This window comes from Haliotis asinina, chromosome 1, assembly GCF_037392515.1.
Source record: "Haliotis asinina isolate JCU_RB_2024 chromosome 1, JCU_Hal_asi_v2, whole genome shotgun sequence".
Taxonomy (NCBI): Eukaryota; Metazoa; Mollusca; class Gastropoda; order Lepetellida; family Haliotidae; genus Haliotis; species Haliotis asinina.
In genome coordinates, this window is record NC_090280.1 from 17,514,432 (window position 1) to 17,538,289 (window position 23,858).

The window sequence follows — 23,858 nt, forward strand, 5'->3', positions numbered from 1 at the left end:
GTGAGTGAATAAGTTTAGTTTCATGCCACACTCAGCATTATTCCAGCTATGTGGAATCAGTCTGTAAATATTCAAGTCTGGATCTGACAATCTCGACAGTAACATGACGAGCACTGTTCTAACTGGAATAGGTCCAGGCAAAGAACAAAAAGAACTTCATGAAAGTGCCTGTTAATCATACCTCGTTATATGAAAAATGTTTGAACTAAGAACACTTACGACAGCTGTGTTCATCAGAGCTGTCCCCACAGTCGTTGTCGAAGTCACACCTCCACTTCTCTGGGATACAGTGTCCATTTGTGCACTGGAAGCTGTTCTCTGGACATGTTGCATAGGCTGGAGAAAAGAGGGAAATGTGTTTCACTGCTATCAGCAAGTCCATCAGTAACACGAGTTTCTCCAGAAACACTTTGCAATGGGTGTGAACATGTGTGACAATGACAGAAATGTAAACACAGAAGCGAAAAGTAACTGTGTCTATCAACACAACTAAGTCAAAGGACATCAACAAAATTAAGTAAGATGGGAAGAAAGCAACTTGACAATAAACCTAAGTACAAGCAACAAAACAATAAACCACACATTGAAAGTAACTCAACAATAAACCTTGGGTGGAAAATAACACTTAGGACAATAAACCTTAGGCAGAAAGTAGCCTGAATGACAATAAACCTCAGGTGGAAAGTAACACCAAGCAAGTAACACTTAGGACAATAACCCTCCTGTGGAAAGTAACACTTAGGACAATATACTGCAGATGGAAAGTAACACTTAGGGCAATACACCTCACAGAGAAACTAGCCCTAGAACAATCAACCTGAGGAAGAAATCCACCAGAGTCAGGTATGACACTTACGACAATCCACTTCATCGCTCCCATCACTGCAGTCGTTGTCGTTATCACACTGCCAAGTGAGGGGGATACACCTGGAGTTCCGGCACTTGAATCTGTCAGCAGCACACGTGGCTGGAAACATAGAGGATCAGTGAAATGTAGGACAGTGTTACTCATCATGTTGCTAGTGTTACTGCCATCAATCACTCTTCCTCACAGGGTGGCCCTCAAGGACTTCTCTGTACTCATCCATTCTGCCATTTCAATAGGGGTACACATGACTAGATGTCACATGACCGGAAACTAGCGACCTGTCAAAATTACACTTACATGAATGAGACAGACCATTCTTCAATATCATCCAGTTATTTATTGTGCACATATGAGAAGTATTTAGGCTCAAAATGTTTGAATAACCTCTCGTAGGATACTGAGTAAACAGGATGAAATGTTTTCTCTCTCTCTCACACATACAGAGAGAGAGAGAGAGAGAGTATTCACAGCGTTCCAACTTTAAGTGGGCAAAAAGCTTGAACTGATGCAGGTCAAGGTCAAGGTCCTGAGATACAATATCCTGAAAATAGTCTCCCTTATACAGTTTAGAAGCAGTGCTCACTACTAGAGTTGTGGGTACAGATGCCCCCTTGATTGTCGACCTCTCCGGGCTCACACATGCACTGCTCATCTCCACTCGGGCTGAGGGAATGGAACACTCCATCCCCACACTTGCACGTCCTGTTGTGGTGAGACTTGTGGTCAGCTGGAGGGGGACGGGGCATGCATAGCTGGGTGCAGCTGTTTAGTGTGCAGGCACTGTCTGCTGCAGAAATAGAACCATTTATCAATAAGTTTGTGATGTCTTCAGTTACAAATTTTTTTCTGCTAATCGTTTAACGCCACACAGCAATATTCCTGCTATATGGTGGCAGTCTGAAAATAATCAGGTCTGGACCAGACAAAGCAGTGATCAAAAGCATAATCATTGATCTATGCAAATGAGACACGATGACATGTCAGCTATGTGAACTATATTCTGTTTGCCTCAAAATATTGAAGCTGTGCTTTGATAACCCTAACAAGATGATTTTTCATGATTTTGCCACAAAGAGTATCACTACATGAACTTAAGGGAGTGAGCGAGTTTAGATTTATGCTACAATATTCCAGCTGTATGGTGGCAGTCTGTTTATAATCCAGTCTGGACAAGACATCCAATGATCAGCATAATCATCAATCTGTACAATAGGGATTTGATGGCATCTGTCAACCAAGTCAGCCAGCTTGACCACTAGTCGCCTCTTAGAACAAGCATGGGTTGCTGTAGAACAATGGTGGCGGTCTGTTAATAATGCAGTCTGGACCAGACAATCCAGTGATCAGCATAATCATCAATCTGTACAATAGGGATTTGATGGCATCTGTCAACCAAGTCAGCCAGCTTGACCACTAGTCGCCTCTTAGAACAAGCATGGGTTGCTGTAGAACAATGGTGGCGGTCTGTTAATAATGCAGTCTGGACCAGACAATCCAGTGATCTAAACGAACTTAGAGAAATACTCACTGGGGTGAAAAGAGAAGCACCATTCATAGCACATCTGTGCAATAGAGCCATTTTAACAATTATATGACATACTCATAGAATCACACAAATGATTACCTTGCAACATGCATTTTATTGGTTCACTGGGAATAGTTACTTCATAACTCTGACTGCTTTGTTTTCAACTACAGTAAATTTTGTTTTTGACTCTCAGATCCATCCCCCCATCAATCTGCCACCCGCTCACCATGCTGCGAGGTGTGTGAGACCACCTTCAGGTCCAGGACGTTGGACGGCAAATTGCTTTTGACCCCCATGATGCCCCAGCCATGCTCCTTGTCTGCAGTCAACACTGCATCCTTGGACCAGTCTGCCCAGTAGATGTTGTTCTGGAATCATAGGGAATTGGGTGAGACCTTAATAGTCAGTTAAACCTTGTCATAGGGAGTTTGGTTAGACCTTGTCATAGGGAGTTAGGTCAGACCTTGTCTTTGGGGGTTAGGTTGGACCTTGTCATAGGGAGTTTGGTGAGACCTTGTCATAGGGAGTTTGGTGAGACCTTGTTAAAGGGAATTTGGTTAGACCTTGTCATGGGGAGTTTGGTTAGACCTCGTCATAGGGAGTTCGGTTAGACCATGTCTTTTGGGGGTTAGGTTGGACCTTGTCATAGGGAGTTTGGTGAGACCTTATTAAAGGGAATTTGGTTAGACCTTGTCATGGTGAGTTTGGTTAGACCTCGTCATAGGGAGTTAAGTTACACCTTGTCATAGGGAGTTTGGTTAGATCTTAAGAGTGAGTGGCCTTGTCTTAGTGAGTTAGGTTAGAACTTATTTTAGTGAGCTAGGTTAGACCTTGTCTTAGGGAGTTAAGTTAGACCTTGTCATAGGGAGTTAAGTTAGACCTTGTCATAGGGAATTTGGTTAGACCTTGTCATAGGGAGTTTGGTTAGACCTTGTCATAGGGGGTTTAGTTAGACCTTGTTTCAGGGAGTTACTTTGGACCTTGTCGTACAGAGTTTGGTTAGACCTTGTCATAGGGAGTTTGGTTAGACCTTGTCTAAGGGAGTTGGGTTAGACCTTAATAGTGAGTTAAGCATTGTCATAGGGAGTTCGATTAGACCTTGTCATAGGGAGTTAGGTTAGACCTTGTCATAGGGAGTTCGATTAGACCTTGTCAAAGGGAGGGAGTGAGTGAGTGAGTGAGTGAGTGAGTTTAGTTTTACGCCGCACTCAGCAATATTAGAGCTCTATGGCGGCGGTCTGTAAATAATCGAGCCTGGACCAGACAATCCAGTGATCAACAACATGAGCATCGATCTGCGCAATTGGGAACCGATGACATGTGTCAACCAAGTCAGCGAGTCTGACCACCCGATCCCGTTAGTCGCCTCTTACGACAAGCTTGTCAAAGGGAGTTAAGTTAGACTTTTTCATAGGTAGTTTGGTTGGACCTTGCAATAGGAAGTTGTTAGACGTTGTAATAGGGAGTCGAGTTTGCAATAGGGACTTTGTTTAGACATGGTAGTAGGCAGTTGAGTTAGACTTTGTAATAGAGAGTCGAGTTAAGATTTGGAATAGAGAGTTTGGTTAGACTTTGCAGTTGGGAGTTGAGATAGGCTTTGTAATCAAGAGCTCTGTTAAACATTGTTATTGTGAGTTGAGATGACTTTGAAACAGGGAGCCATGTTGGACCTTGTAATACCAACTCGATTTAAACCTTGTAATAGGGAGCTGGTTTGATCTAGTAATATCAAATCGACTGTAATATGGATCTGACAATATTATAGCACAAAACTAAACTGCCTAAAATGCCTGTAATCAGAAGTGTTTTTGTTTCACCTTGTAGACCCCAATGGAGAACGGATGAGGAGCATTCAGCATCCCCCGGACCAAGGTACGGATGTTGTGACCCTCCAGGTCTGACACAAACAGTTTGTGGAGGCCGGCATCAGTCCAGAACAGCTGCTCAGAGGGCAAGTCAATGGCCAGGCCATTTGGCCAGCGAACATGGGAGCCGTTAACAATGGTCTGAACGGAGCTGTTGGTGCCGTCCATCCAGGCGCGGGCGATCCGGGGACGGTAGTATGACCAGTCAGTCCAGTACATGTATCTAGAGTGTGAGTAAGTGAGTGAGTTAAGTTTCAGGAAGCATTTTAGCAATATTCCAGCAATATCACAATGGGTAACACCAGAAATAGGCTTCACATATAACTTCTACATGTCAAACATGGGCCTTCAGCAACATGAGCTAATTCTTAATAGGTCACTAATTTCATGGCTGAAGCAATTTTTCAAATAAAAAAATGGCAACATGTTCTCATATGTTTTGGTGAGTGAGTTAGTGAGTATGGTTTTACATTGCGTCAAGCACTATTCTAGCAATATCACAGTGAACGAGAAATGATCTCCACATTTTGTACCCATGAGGGGATTCGAACCTGGATGAGCAAATGCTTTAACCACTTGGCTACCCTACCACCCCTTTATCTGGTGGGAATGATGGGAATTGAAACCAGGTCTTTGGAGTGATGCCAGAAGACTTTGACCATTTGGCTACCCCCTTGCCCCATCTGATGAAGAAGTCCAAAACATGACATACCCATGATGAGGGTCAAGGACAAGAGCCCGGGGCCGATCCAGCACGTTTACTCCCTTGTACAGAGTCCGTCTGTAGCGGCCGCTTGTGTGTACGACAGAGATGCTGTGGTTCTGGGAGTCGACCCAGTACAGGGTGTGTGCTGTCCAGTCCAGTGCCAGTGCTTCCACGGTGTACAAATCTCGCAGCACAACTGCTGTCACAGTGTTGTTGCCGTTCAGACACAAGCGCTGCAACAAAAACAGGTTTCAAAACATGTGCCTCTGATAGGCTGATATGAAAATACAGAAAAAAAAGAGATCCATCAATCAGGTTCATTAATCAGGCTTTACAAACAGGAGTGAGTGAGTGACACCAGAAATAGGCTTCACACAACACTAGCATGAGGAGAATTGAGCCCTGGTCTTTGGCACGACAGATGAATACTTGAACCCCTAAACTACCCACCACCTCTGTATCTGCCCAGAAGAAGTGATTGAGTGAGTGAGTTGGGTTTACAACACTTTCAACATTATTCCAGCAATATTTCAACAATATCACAGCAGGGGAAACCAGAAATGTTACAAGCATGAACTGCTCTTGTTGGCATTTGTTCTTAAACATCCCCCTCAGCAATCCTCTAATTATCTGACATAGGTGTGACAAAATCATGTCTGGGCCAGGCAATCCAGTGACTGACATGATTAACTCCATGCCACTGAGTGAGTGAGTGAGTGAGTTTTATACCGCTTGCAGTAATATTCCAGCTAGAACCAGGTGGTGAGCACCAGAATGAGCTTCACATATTGTACCCACATGGGGAATCGAACCCGGGTCTTCACCGTGACAAGAAGAAGACTTTAAGCACTAGGTTATCCTGCTGTCCCAGGCTATAGAGATGCAATGACATCATCAACTAAGTCAGCCACTGCCTAAAGATAATCATGGATTCCAGATGACTCTGATCCTCAAGAACAACTGTGAACAAACACTGAAAGACCACATACAACACCTGATTGTCTGAAACACTTATACTTAAGGGCACATGAGAAAAAAGTGGCCAGGTAATCTGAGACAGCCTAATTCTCTATGCAGATAATGCTGCACCAGACACTTCTGACTGGAAAAGCCTGACATTGCTGGAATATTGCTGAAAGGGGCATAAAGCCTTCTTCACCCATGCAATTATTTTCAGTACATTTTAGTATTAATATTCAAACATGACCAATGCTTCATAAGCCTTATCACACTAAAGTCAAACAAAGGACATGTAGCAAAAGTCACAGGCAGGTGTAGTTGTGTCCCTCTTGTGTGAAAGGATCTGGGTTTCTGGGTTCAAATGTGACTTACGTTGATTCTCTTGATTGCTATGTCAGCCCAGAACACACAGTTGTTGGCGTAGTCAAACTCCACTGCTGTCACATGCTCAGTCCCTTGACTAACTATTGTCTCAAAATGGTTGTCCTCAAGATTGATGATGTTAATACTGGTTCGATTTGTAAACAAGAGAAACTCCTTCCTCTCTGAAACCAAAAACATTGCCAACAGTGAGGTAAATCAGGGTCTGTGTTTACCAACAGCAAAAAAAACAAGTTGTCTTGTGTCACAGTCAGTATCAGTCTTCTGTTGTTTTTTCTTCGGAGTTTAGAGGTATCGAGGTGGCTATTCCCATTAAGAGCTGTTTGCTGCCCAGGGAGTTGAGATTGATAATATGACGAGCAGCTGAGCTTGATACCGGCGCTATACAAATGTTACAATAATACAACAATAATTTTAATAAGTTGTCTTATGTAGCAGTCAGTACAAGTCATGTGGTTTTTTTCAGTCCAGGTTTAAAGGTACTGTAATGGGTATTCCCTTCTCACCTCTGATTGGGCACGAATACATGAGGGGAGCAAATCTGTGTTCATCGCCATAACGACAAGTGTCACCAGCAACCTTGCGGTAACTGAAAAATAATAGGTTGCTTAGCAACAGGTATTTTCGAATTCTAAACCCACTGGCTTTCTTTAATAACAGCAAAAATGAATATAAAGAAATCAAAACTTTTCACACACATTCAAACCCTGGTCACAGGTCTCTGTGCAAGGGATGCAACACTATGAAGTTAGCAACAGCGCTCACAACTATTAAGCCATTTGTGCCCCCTTTCCCTGGCTGATGAATTTGAATTTTTTAATGTAATTTTGATCTGATTTTCCAAAATTCTAAGCGATTTGGTCACTACCCTTTTACTGGTCCCGTCATCTGTGATAAACCTCCTTAAAGCAATGGTATTCAATAAAAGTGAAACATGAATTGAGAACTTATAAATTTCAATTTGGGAAATTGCATTGATACAGTGAAATTTTGAGGCCATAAACTAATGTTGAGCAGGTGGAGATATACAACAAAGATAAAGTGAGCAAACAGTGTACTGACCCGCGGGTATAGGGGTAGTAAGAGTCAGGAGGACACGGAATCGGCACACGGTGGATGTCAGCAGTGTTTACACGTGGGTCCTGTATGCAGTCATACGATGTGTTCCGCTGGACGAAGCCGAAATCACTGAAATAAATATGTGCAACAATTTGGTGTGCTTAGAGGAAAATATATTATTATTCTGTCTGGGATTTTCCTAAAAGGTTCAAGGTACTGGGGACATATTCTGTCTGGATCTTCATGGACCCCCAGGCTACTTCGGACGTTTTCTGTCTGGATCCAAATGGACCTCCAGGGAATTGGGACATATTCTGTCTGGGATCCAAATGGACCTCAATGGTCCAGGGGGCATATTCTGTCTGGATCCACATGGACCTCAAGGGTATGGGGACATATTCTGTTTGTGATCCACATGGATCTAAAGGGTATGGGGACATATTCTGTCGGGGTTCCAACTGGACCTCCCAGGTCCAGGGGACATATTCTGTCTGGATCCAAATGGACCTCCAGGGTATGGGGACACATTCTGTCTGGGATCAAAATGGACCTCCCAGGTCCAGGGGACATATTCTGTCTGGATGGACCTCCAGGTCCAGGGGACACGTTCTGTCTGGGATCCAAATGGACCTTCCATGTCCAGGGGACATATTCTGTCTGGATCCACATGGACCTCCAGATATTTTCTGTCTGGGATCCAAATTGACCTCAAGGGTATGGGGACATATTCTGTCTGGGGTCCAAATGGACCTCCCAGGTCCAGGGGACATATTCTGTCTGGGATCAAAATGGACCTCAAGGGTGCTGGGAACACATTCTCTCTGGGATCTCCTAGGACTGTCAAGGTGCTATAGATCCCTACAGAATGTCAAGTACTTTCATCCCCATGGACATTTAAACAAACGGGTATTGATACCAACCATTCATAGTCCATCCTGGTGCAGGGACAGTTCTCAAGACGGACCTCTTGGACATAGTCATAACCATTGTAGCACACAGTCTGCTTGATCCTCCTGCGGTAAAGTGTGCGGCGGCCCAGCAGGCAGCCCTTTACGTCGTTGACCATTGTGAATGACCACATCTTGTAGGCATCATCTTTACACTTGGACTCTAAAGCAAAGGATGCATCAGCATCACAAACAAGAAGCAGCAACAGACAACAGTAACCTTGATATTGATTTCTCTCAGCACGTTATCGCATTGTTGGAAGGACTGACAAAGTGAGTGAACGGTATCAATACAATGGTCAGGTGTTTTTCAGAAGTTAATGACTGAAGTTTAAGTCACTGATGTTAACCAATGTGGCGTGGATTGGAACTTTTGTCTGTTTGTTTGTTACTTAACACTGTGTTTGCTGTTCAACACTGTAATTACAGCATAATTCCACCAAACAGAGCCCCACTGATGTCACAAGCAATGATGGACGGCAATAAGACATGGTGACTTAACACCACTGTTCCTATCCTCAGTGTCCAAAGATCACTTTTGACCGGAGAATTACATGTAATACTCAGGCGTATCTTGGGTTTTATCCTACAAGGGTTCAAATAATATAACACATATTTTCATTACCTAAGGATTAGACAAATAGCTGATTAAAACGTTTTGTGTTAAACAAGTACTCACTTAAAACATTAGTCATGTTGAGCTGACTGATAAGCCAACTGTGACGGCCTGTGTGTGAACCAAATACAGAAAACACAGTAGTTGCCTCCCCTGGTTCCGTCAGAATGCCATAAATACGGATGGATGTATTTGTGAACTTCTGGCCCCTCCATGTGGTGCCTTCATCAACAGAATAGCTAGAAGAGACAAACATTGTTTGTTTGTTTGTTTATATTTGTTGCTAATGTCACTATCAACAATATTCAAGCTGAAAGGTGACACTCTGTATATTAATCAAATTTGGACCAGATAATCAAGTGACTGACATCAAGAGCCATGATCTCCGCTTTTAGCAATATTCCAGCAATATCACTGCAGCAGCTTCACATCATGTGCCTATGTGGGGAACTGAACCAGGGTCTTCAGCATAACCAGCTAAAAGGGTCATGCCACTGTAGATGAAGTTTTTTTCTCAACACGAAGTCCAAGGTCTGACAGCTGATATGGGTACATTGTGCGAGGATCATTTCTGGAATCCCTGCTGTGACGTTGCTGAAATATTGCTGAAAGTGGTGAAAACCTCACTCACTTGATGCTATTCCCTCTCTTTTCTTCCACTTGCAACAAGAATTCATATCATGACCTTTATTGTGCCTTATTCTACATATACCTCAGCTATGATATGAGCCAAACTTACTACACAGTGTCTGTGACATCAAACTGTTTGGCTGCCAGGAGAATCCCACCATGGTCAGCAAATGTGTACAGGTATTCGCCATGCAGCACCTGTAACGAGGGAACCAGGTCATTTCTAGACAAAACCAACAACAGCTCGACTGATTAGGAAGAAAATACAAATGGTTTATCATGTTCATCTGAATAAGAAACCAGAAACTTGAATTTCTTTTAAAATCCTTCATACAAAAAGGCACTAGTCCCAGACTGAAACCTGTAGAAAGTCTCATGAAACACATACTGCAAGGACTTTGAAGAATGGAAAGGATGAAACAGACCTTACTTTAATTTGATCTACGACAAATTTGTCACCACAGCAACTCAAATATCAAATTGATAAATTCCTACATAATGAAAGGTACCTGTTAAAGGTCACAAGCAACGTAAAAAACAACTTTTCAGATTCGGTATGTACTTACCAAAACAAATCATCAAAAATGCCAATTCAACCTATAGAGTTGAAAAAAAAACACGATGAAATAAGCCCACAAAATTGGAGTTCAAACGATTCACTAATTTCCTCCCAGCGCTGGGGAAAAAAGTGGTTTCAACAACTATGCAATCAGCACTCATAACCCATGAGCAGTAAGTAGGCTTGCGGAGCTTGAAACAGTACGCTTGGCCAGAGTGAGAGGCCATGAGCAGTAGTCGATCTTGCTTGTGTACACAAACAAGTAAATATCCTACTCGTCACATGAAAAAAAAACAGTTGATTGTGATAAGCAGACTCTGTCACAAACAAAACTCTATGTCTGGTTTATTGACTCCTATTTGTCTGCCTGCCTGTTTGCTAGTGACAATATGCAACGCACAACTTCAATCACTGACCACATGCAATTTGAAATCAACACCTATCGGGCTTATAAGCCATAAACACAGAGCCAGCTAAGTGTATCAGAACCTGAACCAGTGGCCAATGGCAAGGCATCGTTACATGAGTGCACACAAATCGGCTCTCACTGGGTTTGGTATCGTTGCTGCTTCGTTTCATGGAATATAACCCTAAGTACAAAATATTGTACTTCTGATTTGCGATTATACGCGTGTAATTTTGTTTATTTGTTTTTTCTTAATCACCCATGCATTTTATACATCATGAACAAGTGATGACTGTGTTTTAATTATGTTTGACTTTTTGGTTGCATGTGACCTTTAATGGGAAGAGGAATATATATGCAAAGTATGATAAGAAAATTTCAGAACAGTCTTCAAGCTATGCCTGAGGAGAAGCATTAACAGCAGATGGATGAGTGGTCAACATCCCTCGTACCTGTGTCCATGAGTATCCAGCATCGGAGGACACAAACACATTGGGGTTGTGTTTGATCTTGGTCCCAATGACCCCCGATGCCATGATAATACCCGGGGCAGACTTCCGGGACATGATGAGAGGGGTGCGGGTGCTTGGGTAGAACCGGTGTAGCTGCTGGGTGACGTGGAGCGAGCAGTTCGTAAGCTGAAGGATATAAAACATGCAAGTTACAAAATTAACAAGCTCGGAACCGAATCAGTGTCCAACACCTGACTCCTAAACACTCAGTTCAATATCAAACTTGATTCCAATCAGTTGCAAATGTTTTCAAAGTTTATAATCAAATGTTAAACTAAATATTAAGGTGATCATGTGTACCAAGTACTATCAAATTAAAAAGAAATTTCACTTTATCATCTACAAAAGCCATAGAAGCCTTAGTAAATATAAAACCAATGATCTTTGAAAAGTTTAAGCAAATTGGAATGAAAACATGCCAAATCATCATTACAAATGACATGGAATGTACGAAATATGAAAACAATCATGCAAACAAATTTTATTGATTTCCTACCACAAAATCTCAAGCTACTAGCAGACAAAATATGAAATCTCTAAGTTGCCAGTGAGCAGGTGGAAAAACCAACTGCAGCTGCGGTCAAATTTTCTTTTAACAAAGGAACCATTCACTGAGGGTTGTTTGATAGTACGGCAAACACATACAACAGGAAACAACAAAACTTTGGAAGAGAGAAACAGCACAACTGAAGCAGAATAAATTATTTAATAATCAATGAGTATGATTTGACACTGCTTTTAACATCCTCCAACATCAGACACTCTCAGGGACACCAGAAATGGGCCTCTGACACTGGTGTGATATGGGAATCAAACCTGTGTTTTTGGCATGATAAGCAAACACTTTAACCACTAGTCTATCACACTTAAAATGACAGAAGTCACAGCTGTGATGTTTTCGTGGAAATAAAATTTTATCACTCAAGCTTTCATCAGTATGGAAAATACATATATTCAGGAGAATAAATAAGGGAACATGCAGAGATACAGAAAAATATTCACATGTGTCTTCAAAAGCATAACAGAAGTAGTAAAGATGTTTAAATACACTATAATTGATAGATACTATCCAAAGAAATTAAGGACACTCAGTTCTCTCATTTGACAACTAATCTGCTTGGCTATCCTTAACTATATGTTTTAGTAGTATTTAATTGTCCTTTGTGATATTGATGTAAGCTTTGAACTTTGATAAAATATCATACTATGTTGATGATACCTGACACTAAATTAATAAACACAGAAACATTACAAGTAACAAAACTCCCTCGGCTAAGATGGATGAGAAGGCAAGATTATATTCTTGAACATTCAACAAATCAGCCATTACTCAGCCTAGTTCATTTTGAGCATTAAATTGAAGGTCTACTGAAAATTACCATGTGACTTACCATATTTGATTTATCTAACCTAAATATTTCTGTCTGGACCAGTACTTGTATAATAAGTTGTCAGAAGTTCTATAATTGTGATGACAAACTGATGACTAATGACACATTTAATGTTAAATATGTTAACGATGGCATTATTCATCTGTGCATGGTTGATCAACGAGTTGGGACTCCCTTATCTAACCCAAATTTCCTTCAGAGTGATAAAATGTTGTCTGAACTTAAAAGCAATTCAAAAGTAGATGTAAATCAACATAATGCAATGACGAACTAGGCCAATACAAAAAGTAATATACACATTATGTACAGCTGTTTTCATGGTAATACATCAATAAACACAAAACATACTAAAGTAAATTATTATTTGAACACATTCATTTAGGTATTATCCACATTGAAGCACAACCAACTTGGAACCAAACAGGAAACAACAGAAATACAGAACTATTACCTCTCTAGACGACCAAGGCGTTACTTTAACCTGAACGGTTAAACAAAAGTAAGAAATATGGAATTAGTTCATGATGAAAATGAGAGTTAGATGATTGAATGAAATCCACATAACCTGAAACTGTTACCATGGTTATGAAAGACAGCGATAACAAAAATCAATGCTCAAAATTAAGGACGCCCATGATCTTCTGGAAGTTCACTAGAGCAGGGACCTATGTGTTTTTTTAAAATCAGTGATTTTGGGAGGACAAATTGAAATAAAATCATAATTTTTTTCAAAACTGGAGTTTTCTGTGACATTTCTGTCATTTATTTCATATTTTCTTTATTTCAAGTGTAATAATACAGAAATAAGATTCATCCTCTGTAATGGTTCTGTAATTTTCGAAATGGAGTAAGTATGATTAAGGCCTGTGATAATTAACATAAAAATAAACAAATATGAAATAAAAGCAGTACAAGAACTGGATATTGCGCCCGTATTTAAACGCTACATATGATATCATGGCCTCACCATGGTTACATCTGTACAAGACTATCTCACCTGGGAGCAGTTGGCATCTCGGTCACCGTCAGCAGGTGCTCTGATCAGCTGCCACTCCCCTCCCTTGTCAAAGGTGATCAAACTCCGCTGTTGGTCAATGTCCAGTGTTCCTGTTAGGAGCTGGGATGCTATGAAGATACCTCGCATGCCATCGACTCGATGAATGTCAGCAAAGGTTTCATTTGTGTAATACCTGGAAAAACATCAAATTTATTTGGAATTCAGACTTTCTTGGAACAAGTATCAGTTCTATCACAGGGATCACTTAGGGCTGGGATTTGGGGATTTGTACCCACTGAAATACAAACAAGAGGACAAAGTCAACAATATCCCCTGGAACAGCAAAATATCCTTCATGAATATGTCTACAAGCTATGATTATACCAAAGTTTTGACGTGTATATAGAAAAGTGGAAGGAAAGTAATGAAAGCTTTTAAAAGTTCTGCTCCTGAAAGGATCAAAACCACCAATTTCAGGATAAGTCAAACTTGTTACCATGGACAAGTCAAGATTTCTTAATCAGAATTCAAAAACTATCAAAAGGCACCAGTACACCACTAGACCAATCCATGTGTCAAGTTTGGTGAAGAAATAGTGAACGATTTAAGAATCCTACTCCGGGGAGGAGCACTACCACCAATTTCAATCAAAATCAAACTTGTTGCCATGGAAATGCAAAAAAATATTTCACCAGTACACCACCAGATCTATCTAGACCCAAACTTCCAAAAGGTACCACTACACCACCAGATCTATGTATGTGCCAAGTTTGGCGAAGAAATATTAAACAGTTTTAACATTCTTCACCAGAAAAGATAAATGTGCACAGAAGGAACGGACAGATGAATGAACAGAGCAAATTATTCCATTTCAATTTGAACATACGGGCAATCAAACCTGGGTTTTCTGTGTGAAAAGCGAATGTTTTAATCATTAGGCTACACCATCATCCCCAAGAAATCTGAAGAGGAACTAGGTTGAAAAAAAATAGAAGCTTCAGCTTCTGACCAACATAATCAAAATGAATCTTGGATTTGAACCAACACTGACATACAAATATCCATCAACAACAATGGAGTGATGACAAGTGGAGATACCCACCTGAGCCAAGTATCTTTGTTAGCTCCCTTGGGGTTGAAGTAAACCACCCTCTCCAGTGACAGTGAGAAGCGGAGGCCCTTCACCTCGGAGATGTACAGGTTGGTGGCGCTGCTGTTGTGGAACACACAAACCATCACCTGGTCTTCTGAAGCATCTGCTATGTAATACTCCTGCAAATGTCAGAGAGTGCAAGATTCCACAGAAAGTATATCCCATCAGTGGAATATAAAAAAGATTGAATAATGTTTGAATTCAGTTTTCTCATAAATACATGTACATATAAATAGAGTATCATTTGGATTGAAATAAATAGATATTAGATAAAAAGAAAGTTGTTGAGCATCGGACCCACGTAATACTATAGGTACATAAATGGGATATGAAGAAATGGGTCAACCACGTCCTTTAGCTGCCCCTGACAAACATGGATTGCTGAAGATCTGAAGAAATTCTATCCAATATATTCACGGGTGTGATGCATTAAGTCAAGTGTGTGAAGAATTGGACCTGTGTCTCGAAATTGGACTTGCGTCTCAATTTAGACATGAGACATCTCAACTGCTCACAAACTCATGACATCAGATGCATTCAGATGAGAACCAATAAACCAAGGCTGATAAACCAATCCATTTAATCTTCATGACAAATATAGTCTGCTTCAGAGATACTCATTTCAAGGATGTTTTTTTAACACTGCAGTTACAATACTTACGTGGTTGTGAGGGGAGGGGAATTCAGCTTTGAGGAAGCGCCCTCTATCAGCGGACACCCACAGTTGAGTGTACTGTTCTGTTGCCCCTAATAGCCGCTGCAACACACGCAGAAGCTTGTGTTGAACGTAATGTTGAGGCATTTTCTTCAAATTAATTTGCATCAGAAAATACTCAAAAACAAAATTCGTATAAGGTTTTTAACAAGTTTTTAGATCAAAAAAGAGTTGTGGAAAGAAAATCAGTAACAACATGAATATGTCCCGTTACATAAAAACAAGTCTTAAATCTGGTAATTTATTTATGATTCAAACTTATATATGATTCTGAACTAAGTGCCTTTGCTTTGGCAATCAAACTGAGAAAACAAACTGTGATTCTGACTACAGTAAATTGTTTCTAATGTTCTTATTTTCATAAATTCTGAGATATTTCTGAAAAATTAATTTTGGAGTTTTCTTTGTCATATGATAACTTAGGGTTGAACAGAGAAAATGTAGATCAACATCTGCTGTGACAACAAAACCGTTAAAAATCAAACACAAGATTGATGGCCTGTAAATATTCAGTTAAAATAGATAACACACTGTGTTTGCAGTGACATTTGGTACGATGATGACACCTCAATCATGTCACCAATTTAATGAAGTCACCTGTCAGGATCAACCAAGCTAGCTAAGGACAATTTTCTTGTCCATGCACCCAGAACAGGTGTGAGAAATGTGACCAGAAAGCATGACTTACCACCTTTTTCGTAGCAAACAGGTATTTCCCTCGGACTTCAAAGTCCTTCACGTCAGAAATGACAGTAACCTTATTGGCAGACGTTCGGAATAGGTCTGTGCTCTTGTACACAACATCTAACATTACAAATCCATTCGGTCGCTCCTCTTCCACATAGATCGTTGTAGACAAGTCATAAGGAGGTACACCCCTGGAATCATAGAATTTGTGAGCGAGTGAGTTTTATGCCACACTCAGGTCTATTCCAGCTATAGGGCAGCAGTTTGTAAATAACAGAGTCTGGACCAGACAATGCAGTGATCAACAACACGAGCATCAATCAAGCAATTATGATGAAATGATGTGTTGACCAGTCAGTGAGTATGACAACCCGATCCTGTTAGTCACATCTAGCATGGAGTACTGAAGAGCAATCCTAATCAGGATCTTCATTGGTCTAGCAAGTGTGTGAGTGAGCAAGTGTTTGAGTGAGAGAGTGAAAGTGAAAGACTAGCAAGTGGAAGAGTGATAAAAAGAGATAGCATGGATTAGTGAGTCAACATGTTAATGAGAGTGAAAGTTGGAGACAGACTAGTAAGTGACAGAGAGACAGAATGCGCAAGTGGGGGAGGTGAGTGAGTGAGTTTAGTTTTACGCCGCACTCAGCAACATTCCAGCTATATGGCGCGGGCTGTAAATAATCAAGTCTGGACCAGACAATCGAGTGATCAACAACATGAGCATCGATCTGCGCAATTGAGAACCAATGACCTGTGCCAGTCTTGACTGTTAACACTTTATAAAAACACAAGACAAAGCTAAGCCACCAAAATAAATTATAGTCAAGGCCTGTCTTGAATCTGAACGAAATCATAGGATTCTAATATAAAAGATATGTCAACCTGGCTGGCTGAATGTGTAAACTCAGACTTACCAGTAGAAGGACTTCACATTGTCGCCAATCCTACGCCAGGTGAACCCAAAGTCCTCAGATATGAACAGCTGAAAAACAATGAAAAATGCTGAAATGAAACAGTTGAAATGGATGTGTGTCTTTAACTCAGTCTGACTTTTTAAAAGAGGAAAACCCGGAAGAAAGAGTGAGCAAGTGAGTGAGTTTTATGCCACTTTCAGCAATATTCTAGCCATAAAAAAGCAGGGAACACCAGAAATGCTCCCAAGTGGGAATCAAAAACAGGTATTTAGCATGACATGTGCATGCATTGATCACTAGGCTACCCCATCGCCCACAGAAAGAAAGATGAGTGCATAGGCTATTTCCACTTTGTTGAACAAGCTCTTGCAAGCTGACTGGTATAATCTCTAATGTGCACCTCTTTTGCTGAGCTCTCTTCGTCCATGGCAAGAACCAAGTTTGGGTTGATACTGTTGATGGAGATCTGCCGAGGTTTGAAGGCCATGTTACAGTATGTGTTGAAAGTCCTTGCATAATCCCTGGTAGTGAAGATGCATCTGTCCTCAATGTCTGTGAAGATGTACTGGAAATAAAGACAAATCTGATCCATTAGCATCTTGATAGGTAAACTTGCACCAGTTTAGGGGGCATTTAAAAGTCAATTTCCAGAACCTTTAAGGGGAGACAAACATAGAGTACTAGGGATGTGTTCTGACCTTGAAGCAAATTTAAGACATAAGCAAGAGGTAATGGTGACCACTTCTGCCCCTGAGGGAGTTAAAAAGTTCAGTTTTATGCCATATGGCAGTCTGTAAGTAATCAAATCTGGACTACCCAATCCAGTGATAAACATCATGAGCACTACCTATGATGTTTCAATGACATAGGTCAACCAAAAAATGTTGATGCTCAGAAAGAGGTAAATTAATAGTGTTATTTTACCCTGAAATTGTGAACTATTCCACCCAAATCCTAATTGCTAGCAACTGTCTTGCCCCTTCCGCTCGACACTGTCTGTACTTACATGGCTGTTGTGTGAGGGAGTGTTGTAGTAATGCGTGATCTCGGCCTTCCCTCCATTGTGCTGCATCAGGTTGCTGATGTTGCTGAACGTCTTCCCATAATCCCTTGATACAAACACCCTACTTCCTGAACTTCCACGGCCATTCCTGGCCAATGCTATGATGACATCGCTATGCTCCCCTGCCCAGTGGACTACTAGCGTAGTGTGGTTGTCATGGAGATCAAACTGTAAGTACAAAAACACATATTTCATCACAAGATACCTGTGGCACGCAAATCTATACAAAACCATTGAAAATTGGAAATTTTCATTCAACATATTCATAAATTTTCAGGTATTCCACACACATTCCATCACAAACAATACAGTAAACAAAAAGAATTCTGTTTAATGTGATGTGCTAATCCATGAGATTACTTAATTATGACTGAATAAATATGCAGATGACATCTAGCAGGAACTATTTACACCAAGACATCAACTGACGTATGTAACTTGCTCCGTAAACAATTTCATCAGGTCAATTAACAATAGTATAGGGCCGTCTCTGATTCTCGTGGTAAACACATTTTCTGCCAAGATCGCCGATGCGTGATACTTAGTGGTTGTTTACATCACTGACCGGTAACTAGGAAGTGGCCAAAGTCTGTGAATTATTTTATTTTTGCAATGCAATGAATATTCATGAGTTGTAAACAGCTTGGAAAAACTTGGTAACTTTTCCCCGCCCTTGCCAATAAGATTCCCCTTCCTTAAACCTAATAGCGTTATTTTCTCGTTATGTCGCGAGAATGGGAGAAGCCTTGAAAATTCTGCAGCGGACGACCATGTTTTTCGTCGAGCTCATGTGTGATAATACACCTGATGGATCAAGCAGCTGATAGATGCAGATGTTAGAGGAAGAATCTCTTCATTTAAAAACAACAAGCATACATACGAAAAGAACTGTTTGTATTATTTTTTCAGCCGATATCCGTAAGAAGCGCGAGAATAGGAGATGCCAATATAGTCCATCACATCTACCATATCCATCACTTTTATCATATCCACACCAAAAATTACACATTACATGCATAGGGAAAATCGAAACTGGGTCTTCGGTGTGACAAGCAAACACTTTAGTTATTTTATTTTGTTATTAATTAAGTATTAATTATTATTGGGTCACAACGTTTAGTGTTTTGAATGATAATTATGATGGGTCACATTTCGTATAATAGGTGGTCAGCACTTTTAGGATTTTGGCAGCACGCTTTCCGGAAGTTGGGAGTTATCTGCCCATGACTTTCTATTTGTTTACTACTGGGAGACTATTCGAGGGCATTCCAAGTGAGTGGCGATGTTCATGTGTGCTCGAACTGTTGTGAAATGACTGAATGTATATATAAAGGCTAGTTGCCGTGTTGGGATGGACATGTACACACAGAGATTAACTGGAGTATACATCATCAATCGCTGCCAACACTTCATCTTCATAGCCATCAAACCCCTCTCGCTGTGTTACATCCTGCATAACTGTTTCTCTCTCGCACTATGACTGATGAATTTGCTATATATATTTTGTGACCCATTGCCTTAGATTTTATCTCATTTGTATTGTACTTGAAATCGGTATTGTGAAATTGACTTGTGACTTTGTATAACTTGCCCTCTTTGCTAAATAATACAATATATGAATGTTTTAGACCTGTCTTTGTTCTGTTTTGCTGGTTCACAGGGCATTTCTTACACCTTTTGTCATGGCAAAAATTCTTAACCGTAACACTTTACAGACTACCCAACAACTACTAATTCCATGCACTTGATGGGATCTACTGATAAGCATATATCATACAAACTTGGACTGTCTCTATCTAAAATATTCACCATAAAATCATCCTCAAAAACTGAAACTTAGGGCATGCTGGATGATATGATTGGAATTTATGTATTATGGGCCTAAAGTCTGGTTACAGAATATGTTTGTTTGTCTTTGTCTAAAATCACTAATCCTTTACTGACCCTGCAACAGAGTCCTAGACTAACAGTACACATTTTAAACTTTTTATTCATCTAACATTTTACATGTGTAATTGCAACAACTATATTTCAATGTGTAATTGGCAATTTTCTATGCATATTTTCCCCAGATACGCAGCTTATCTGGGCCTCTGTCAAGTCACATATAAACTTCAACATGGTGAGGTCATTTATACTCTACGGTAAATGTCATTTCTTGTGTACTTAATGGGCACTTTAAACGACAAGTTACAACTTGCAATGAAGCAACCAGTTCAATATTTATTGGGACTGAGTGAAATGAAACGTTGTCAAAAACAGTGAAAACAGGGTGCTGAAACATGCCAGCACTATGTAAGACTCCAAAACCCAAACACAACAACCTAGAGCATGTGGAAGACATATTTCCAATTCTATCCTTTTAAATAAGTAAGTCTGAATAAGTGGATAGTACGTCTATGGGCGTCTGTGCTTTTCAGCTTTTAGTGAAGTGTTATTGCCTTAGAGATTTATGCAAATCATCACTACGTTTTTTATACATAAAAATCCGGGATAGAAACACTACTTTTCAGGGTGACCTTCAGCACCAGACAGATTATATCCTGGATTTCCTGATATGAAAACAGGATTTCCTGCTATGGACACTGGCATTCAACATGACCATATATATGTTAAGCCATAAGACTGCGTCACCCATAAATAGTTTGATTGGTTGTAAAAATAGCTTTGTATCATCTGAGCCTGTCATATTTACTGCATTTTCCATTAAACCAATCATGTTGTGTATTATTTTCATAATTTTAATGTGCCACTATATCAATGAAAATATTTAACAGTTTGTTAAAATCCTTATAAATAGTCTTTCAACTACCTGATAAATGCTTGAGCACAGTTTGCTGAGCAGATTATTATAGTACTTCAGCTATCAGTTATTCTTAAAAACAAACCGATATTTATGTCTAAATGCACCAAAAGCATGGCTGAATTTTTCAAATTAAAGTTTCACTATTCGAAACCTTTCTGCTTTACAGACTCTACAACATCATCAATTCCATTCTTGAATGTAATTAATAGTAGTGGTCCAATAAACTTAAATAATCAAACACTGGTCGCAGTGACTAATTAAACGAGCACACAGGATCATGTTTTCGCATGATCGAACACGAACAATTAGGTAAAACTAGTTTGCATTAACATCAAGGTTGGTTTTGTCTGTATCTTAAATTTACATTTCACAAGCAATCCAAGCTCCTTTCAAGTCATGATTGAATTTATCTTAAAAACTAAAGAAAATTTATGTTCCTAACATACTAGTGATCCTTTAAAGATGGGAAAGTTGCACAAAATGCATTTTAGGCAATTTGAAAAAAAAATACCAAAAGAACTACATGTTTTTTCTTTAATATTTTGTGCACATAACAAATTTTAAATTATTAAATGCCAATTATTTTTTATGTTTGATACGTTGTAATTAACCAACTGATCATTTTTGAGATTTAAGCAATTCCCAACACTAGTAATTACTCTCTTATCAGCCTGACATAAACAGTGGGTGCTTCAAGAGTACATATAGATACGAATTTAATACTAATTCAGCAATATTCCCACACACTAAAAATGGGCTTGTACTTATGTGCAGAATCAAACACCATTATTCGGCATGACAAGTGAATCTTGTGCATGTAACACTTTTAACAAATGTAAACTCAATAATTCCATATTAGTAATGCACATGGCATCGAAATCTTGAAATTACATTTCAAAACTCAAAATTTACTCAAGATATCAGTATCTATCACTTTAATGTAGTCGTTCCTATATGTAAACACAAAATATGACCTGACAACTTCAACACTGACGTCTGATGTATGAATAATCTATTTGTGGACGACGGTGTATACAAGGAATGGCTGTTCAAAATTTATTAATACACAGTATCCGACATTACGTAACATATTTTGTAGATCGCTGAGACTGCGCAGTAACCTCAGGTAGATCCCCTATCAAACACAAATACGGAAGTAGTTCAGGTCCATTATACACAGATAACACGCACTGAACCGGAAAAAGAACACCCAGTCAGCGCGCATAGCGTTGACTTAATTGTTTAGTCAATTAAATAGCAACATACTTTACAAAGCAGACATGAAGTTGTAATAACAATATAAAAAGAAGCGTACTATGCTTGTTTCCGGGGCATCCCCTGCAGTGTCGCTGGGTGGTTGCGTTGGTGCCGATCTTGTATATCTTCGGAGGAGCTGATCCACCTCGTCTTCAGTCTTTGACGCTAATACTTGTATGTTATACCCCATTTTCTCGCCTTCGGAAAGCGGTGGGAAGAAAAGTGTGTCTGCTACCCGACCGAATCGCGTCGCATGACAATCATTGTGTAAGAAACTGCACAACAAGAACAGGGCAGGTACCCAAATCCTTGCTGCTGCCGCCATGTTTATCTCTGAATCTTGAATTACTTTCCTCAAAACTGACCAACTACCTGTACGTACTTCTTTACTTCTTTATAAAAAATCATTTGTATATTGAGAGGGAAACTTTTTCTAAACTATGTTATTGTCTACTGGGAAACTACACTACTTTCTTGGTTCAACTCGGTAGCATTTTCCAATCTTAATCAAAAGAGTTCGTTTCAATGTATTATTTTAAACATTCTAGGGGATACGTTTTAAGTGAATAATCAACATGTATTTTGTATCTATAACTATACCAGAATAAAATACTAACGTAACATCCAATTTAGGAGTTGCATTTCATGCAAATCCTCAACATTATCATTCATTTTTCTAACTACATATTGCGTGACTGGTAGTAGTCGTTAGGAATCTAGCATATTTCTGAACAAGTTTTACCTCGTCACATTGTCAACATCAAAGCGCCCCAGGTGTGATGAGATTTCAGTTTGACTAGATCCTGAACAGAGTTTTACTGAACCACAAACAATATTGCACAAGATACGTGAGGACCATTTGAAAAATGGTAATTAAATGTAACGATAAAGGGACTTTCGAGACTATTTTATTTCCACAAGCACAATGATTTTTAATATGATTTCACACATATTGGATGTATGTCATTTTCAAAGGAATGATATGTATGAAATTATGCAACAGACTGATATCGTATATGCTGCAGTGCAATATGGTGGAGGAGTGATACAGTATCACTGACAAATTCGGAAATAAGACACTCTCTGCAACCTACAGCTCGACCTAGCTAACATGTATAGACTGACTACAGGAACAACATCTTGACAACACTGTTCAGTACGTGACCCAGACTAGATGATAGGATGTCTGACGCTTTGAACGATGGGATGATCAAATGGGTCAGTCGCAAACGAGTTGAGTGATGTGCGAGTGAGTGAGTGCAGGGGTGGGACGAGAGAGAGAGAGAAGAGAGAGAGAGAGAGGAGGGGGGAGGGTAGCGGAGGGAGGGAGAGAGTATGTGCGAGTCAGTGAATGACTGAATGCTTAGTGAATGGCACGTGGTTGATGTGAGTTTTGGGGTGGATGAATGAGTATGTGCATGTGTCTCCTCGGAGATGTGAGTGTGTGTACACGTATGTGTGAATGGAGCTATGAATTAGTAATCGAACGGACACTGATCCGTTGATCCCGTAGTAGCCAAGTGGTTAAGGCGTTCGCTCGTCACAATGAAGACCCGGTTCAATTCCACACATGGGTACAGTATGTGAAGTCCATTTCTGGTGTCCCCATATAACTGGAATAGTGCTAATCTTTAAGTGCCGTAAATACCTTTGTGCAATGAACCTTACGGCCCGACCCCGTTACTGCGCGTTAGCCTCCTCTTACGACAAACATACGTTGCTAACCCGGATTTTCAAGGGTAGTTGTTGGCTGAATCTTCGTTATTTTGAAACAACAGCAATATAAATACATGTATATCCCATCAAAATAATAGACTCACCTAAACCACTTACCATAA

General features: G+C 40.0%; 1 protein-coding gene across 1 annotated transcript in view; it reads right to left on the reverse strand.

The window, feature by feature from the left end:
- LOC137287698 (sortilin-related receptor-like) overlaps nucleotides 1-22,361 on the reverse strand; it is a 69,759-nt gene extending 47,398 nt beyond the window's left edge. The window contains exons 1-22 of the mRNA XM_067820090.1: nucleotides 22,079-22,361; nucleotides 17,901-18,125; nucleotides 17,295-17,459; nucleotides 16,895-16,962; nucleotides 15,982-16,171; nucleotides 15,240-15,335; nucleotides 14,528-14,697; nucleotides 13,426-13,618; nucleotides 12,880-12,909; nucleotides 10,978-11,163; nucleotides 9,670-9,758; nucleotides 8,994-9,169; nucleotides 8,288-8,477; nucleotides 7,371-7,496; nucleotides 6,815-6,897; nucleotides 6,300-6,472; nucleotides 4,974-5,200; nucleotides 4,214-4,484; nucleotides 2,623-2,764; nucleotides 1,452-1,655; nucleotides 857-967; nucleotides 220-336 (exon numbers count right to left, since the gene is read on the reverse strand). Of these exons, the coding sequence (XP_067676191.1) occupies nucleotides 220-336; nucleotides 857-967; nucleotides 1,452-1,655; nucleotides 2,623-2,764; nucleotides 4,214-4,484; nucleotides 4,974-5,200; nucleotides 6,300-6,472; nucleotides 6,815-6,897; nucleotides 7,371-7,496; nucleotides 8,288-8,477; nucleotides 8,994-9,169; nucleotides 9,670-9,758; nucleotides 10,978-11,163; nucleotides 12,880-12,909; nucleotides 13,426-13,618; nucleotides 14,528-14,697; nucleotides 15,240-15,335; nucleotides 15,982-16,171; nucleotides 16,895-16,962; nucleotides 17,295-17,459; nucleotides 17,901-18,125; nucleotides 22,079-22,345 (3,499 nt within the window). The 5' untranslated portion in view covers nucleotides 22,346-22,361. The remainder of the gene's footprint in view (nucleotides 1-219; nucleotides 337-856; nucleotides 968-1,451; nucleotides 1,656-2,622; nucleotides 2,765-4,213; nucleotides 4,485-4,973; nucleotides 5,201-6,299; nucleotides 6,473-6,814; nucleotides 6,898-7,370; nucleotides 7,497-8,287; nucleotides 8,478-8,993; nucleotides 9,170-9,669; nucleotides 9,759-10,977; nucleotides 11,164-12,879; nucleotides 12,910-13,425; nucleotides 13,619-14,527; nucleotides 14,698-15,239; nucleotides 15,336-15,981; nucleotides 16,172-16,894; nucleotides 16,963-17,294; nucleotides 17,460-17,900; nucleotides 18,126-22,078) is intronic.
- Nucleotides 22,362-23,858: the final 1,497 nt, after the last annotated feature.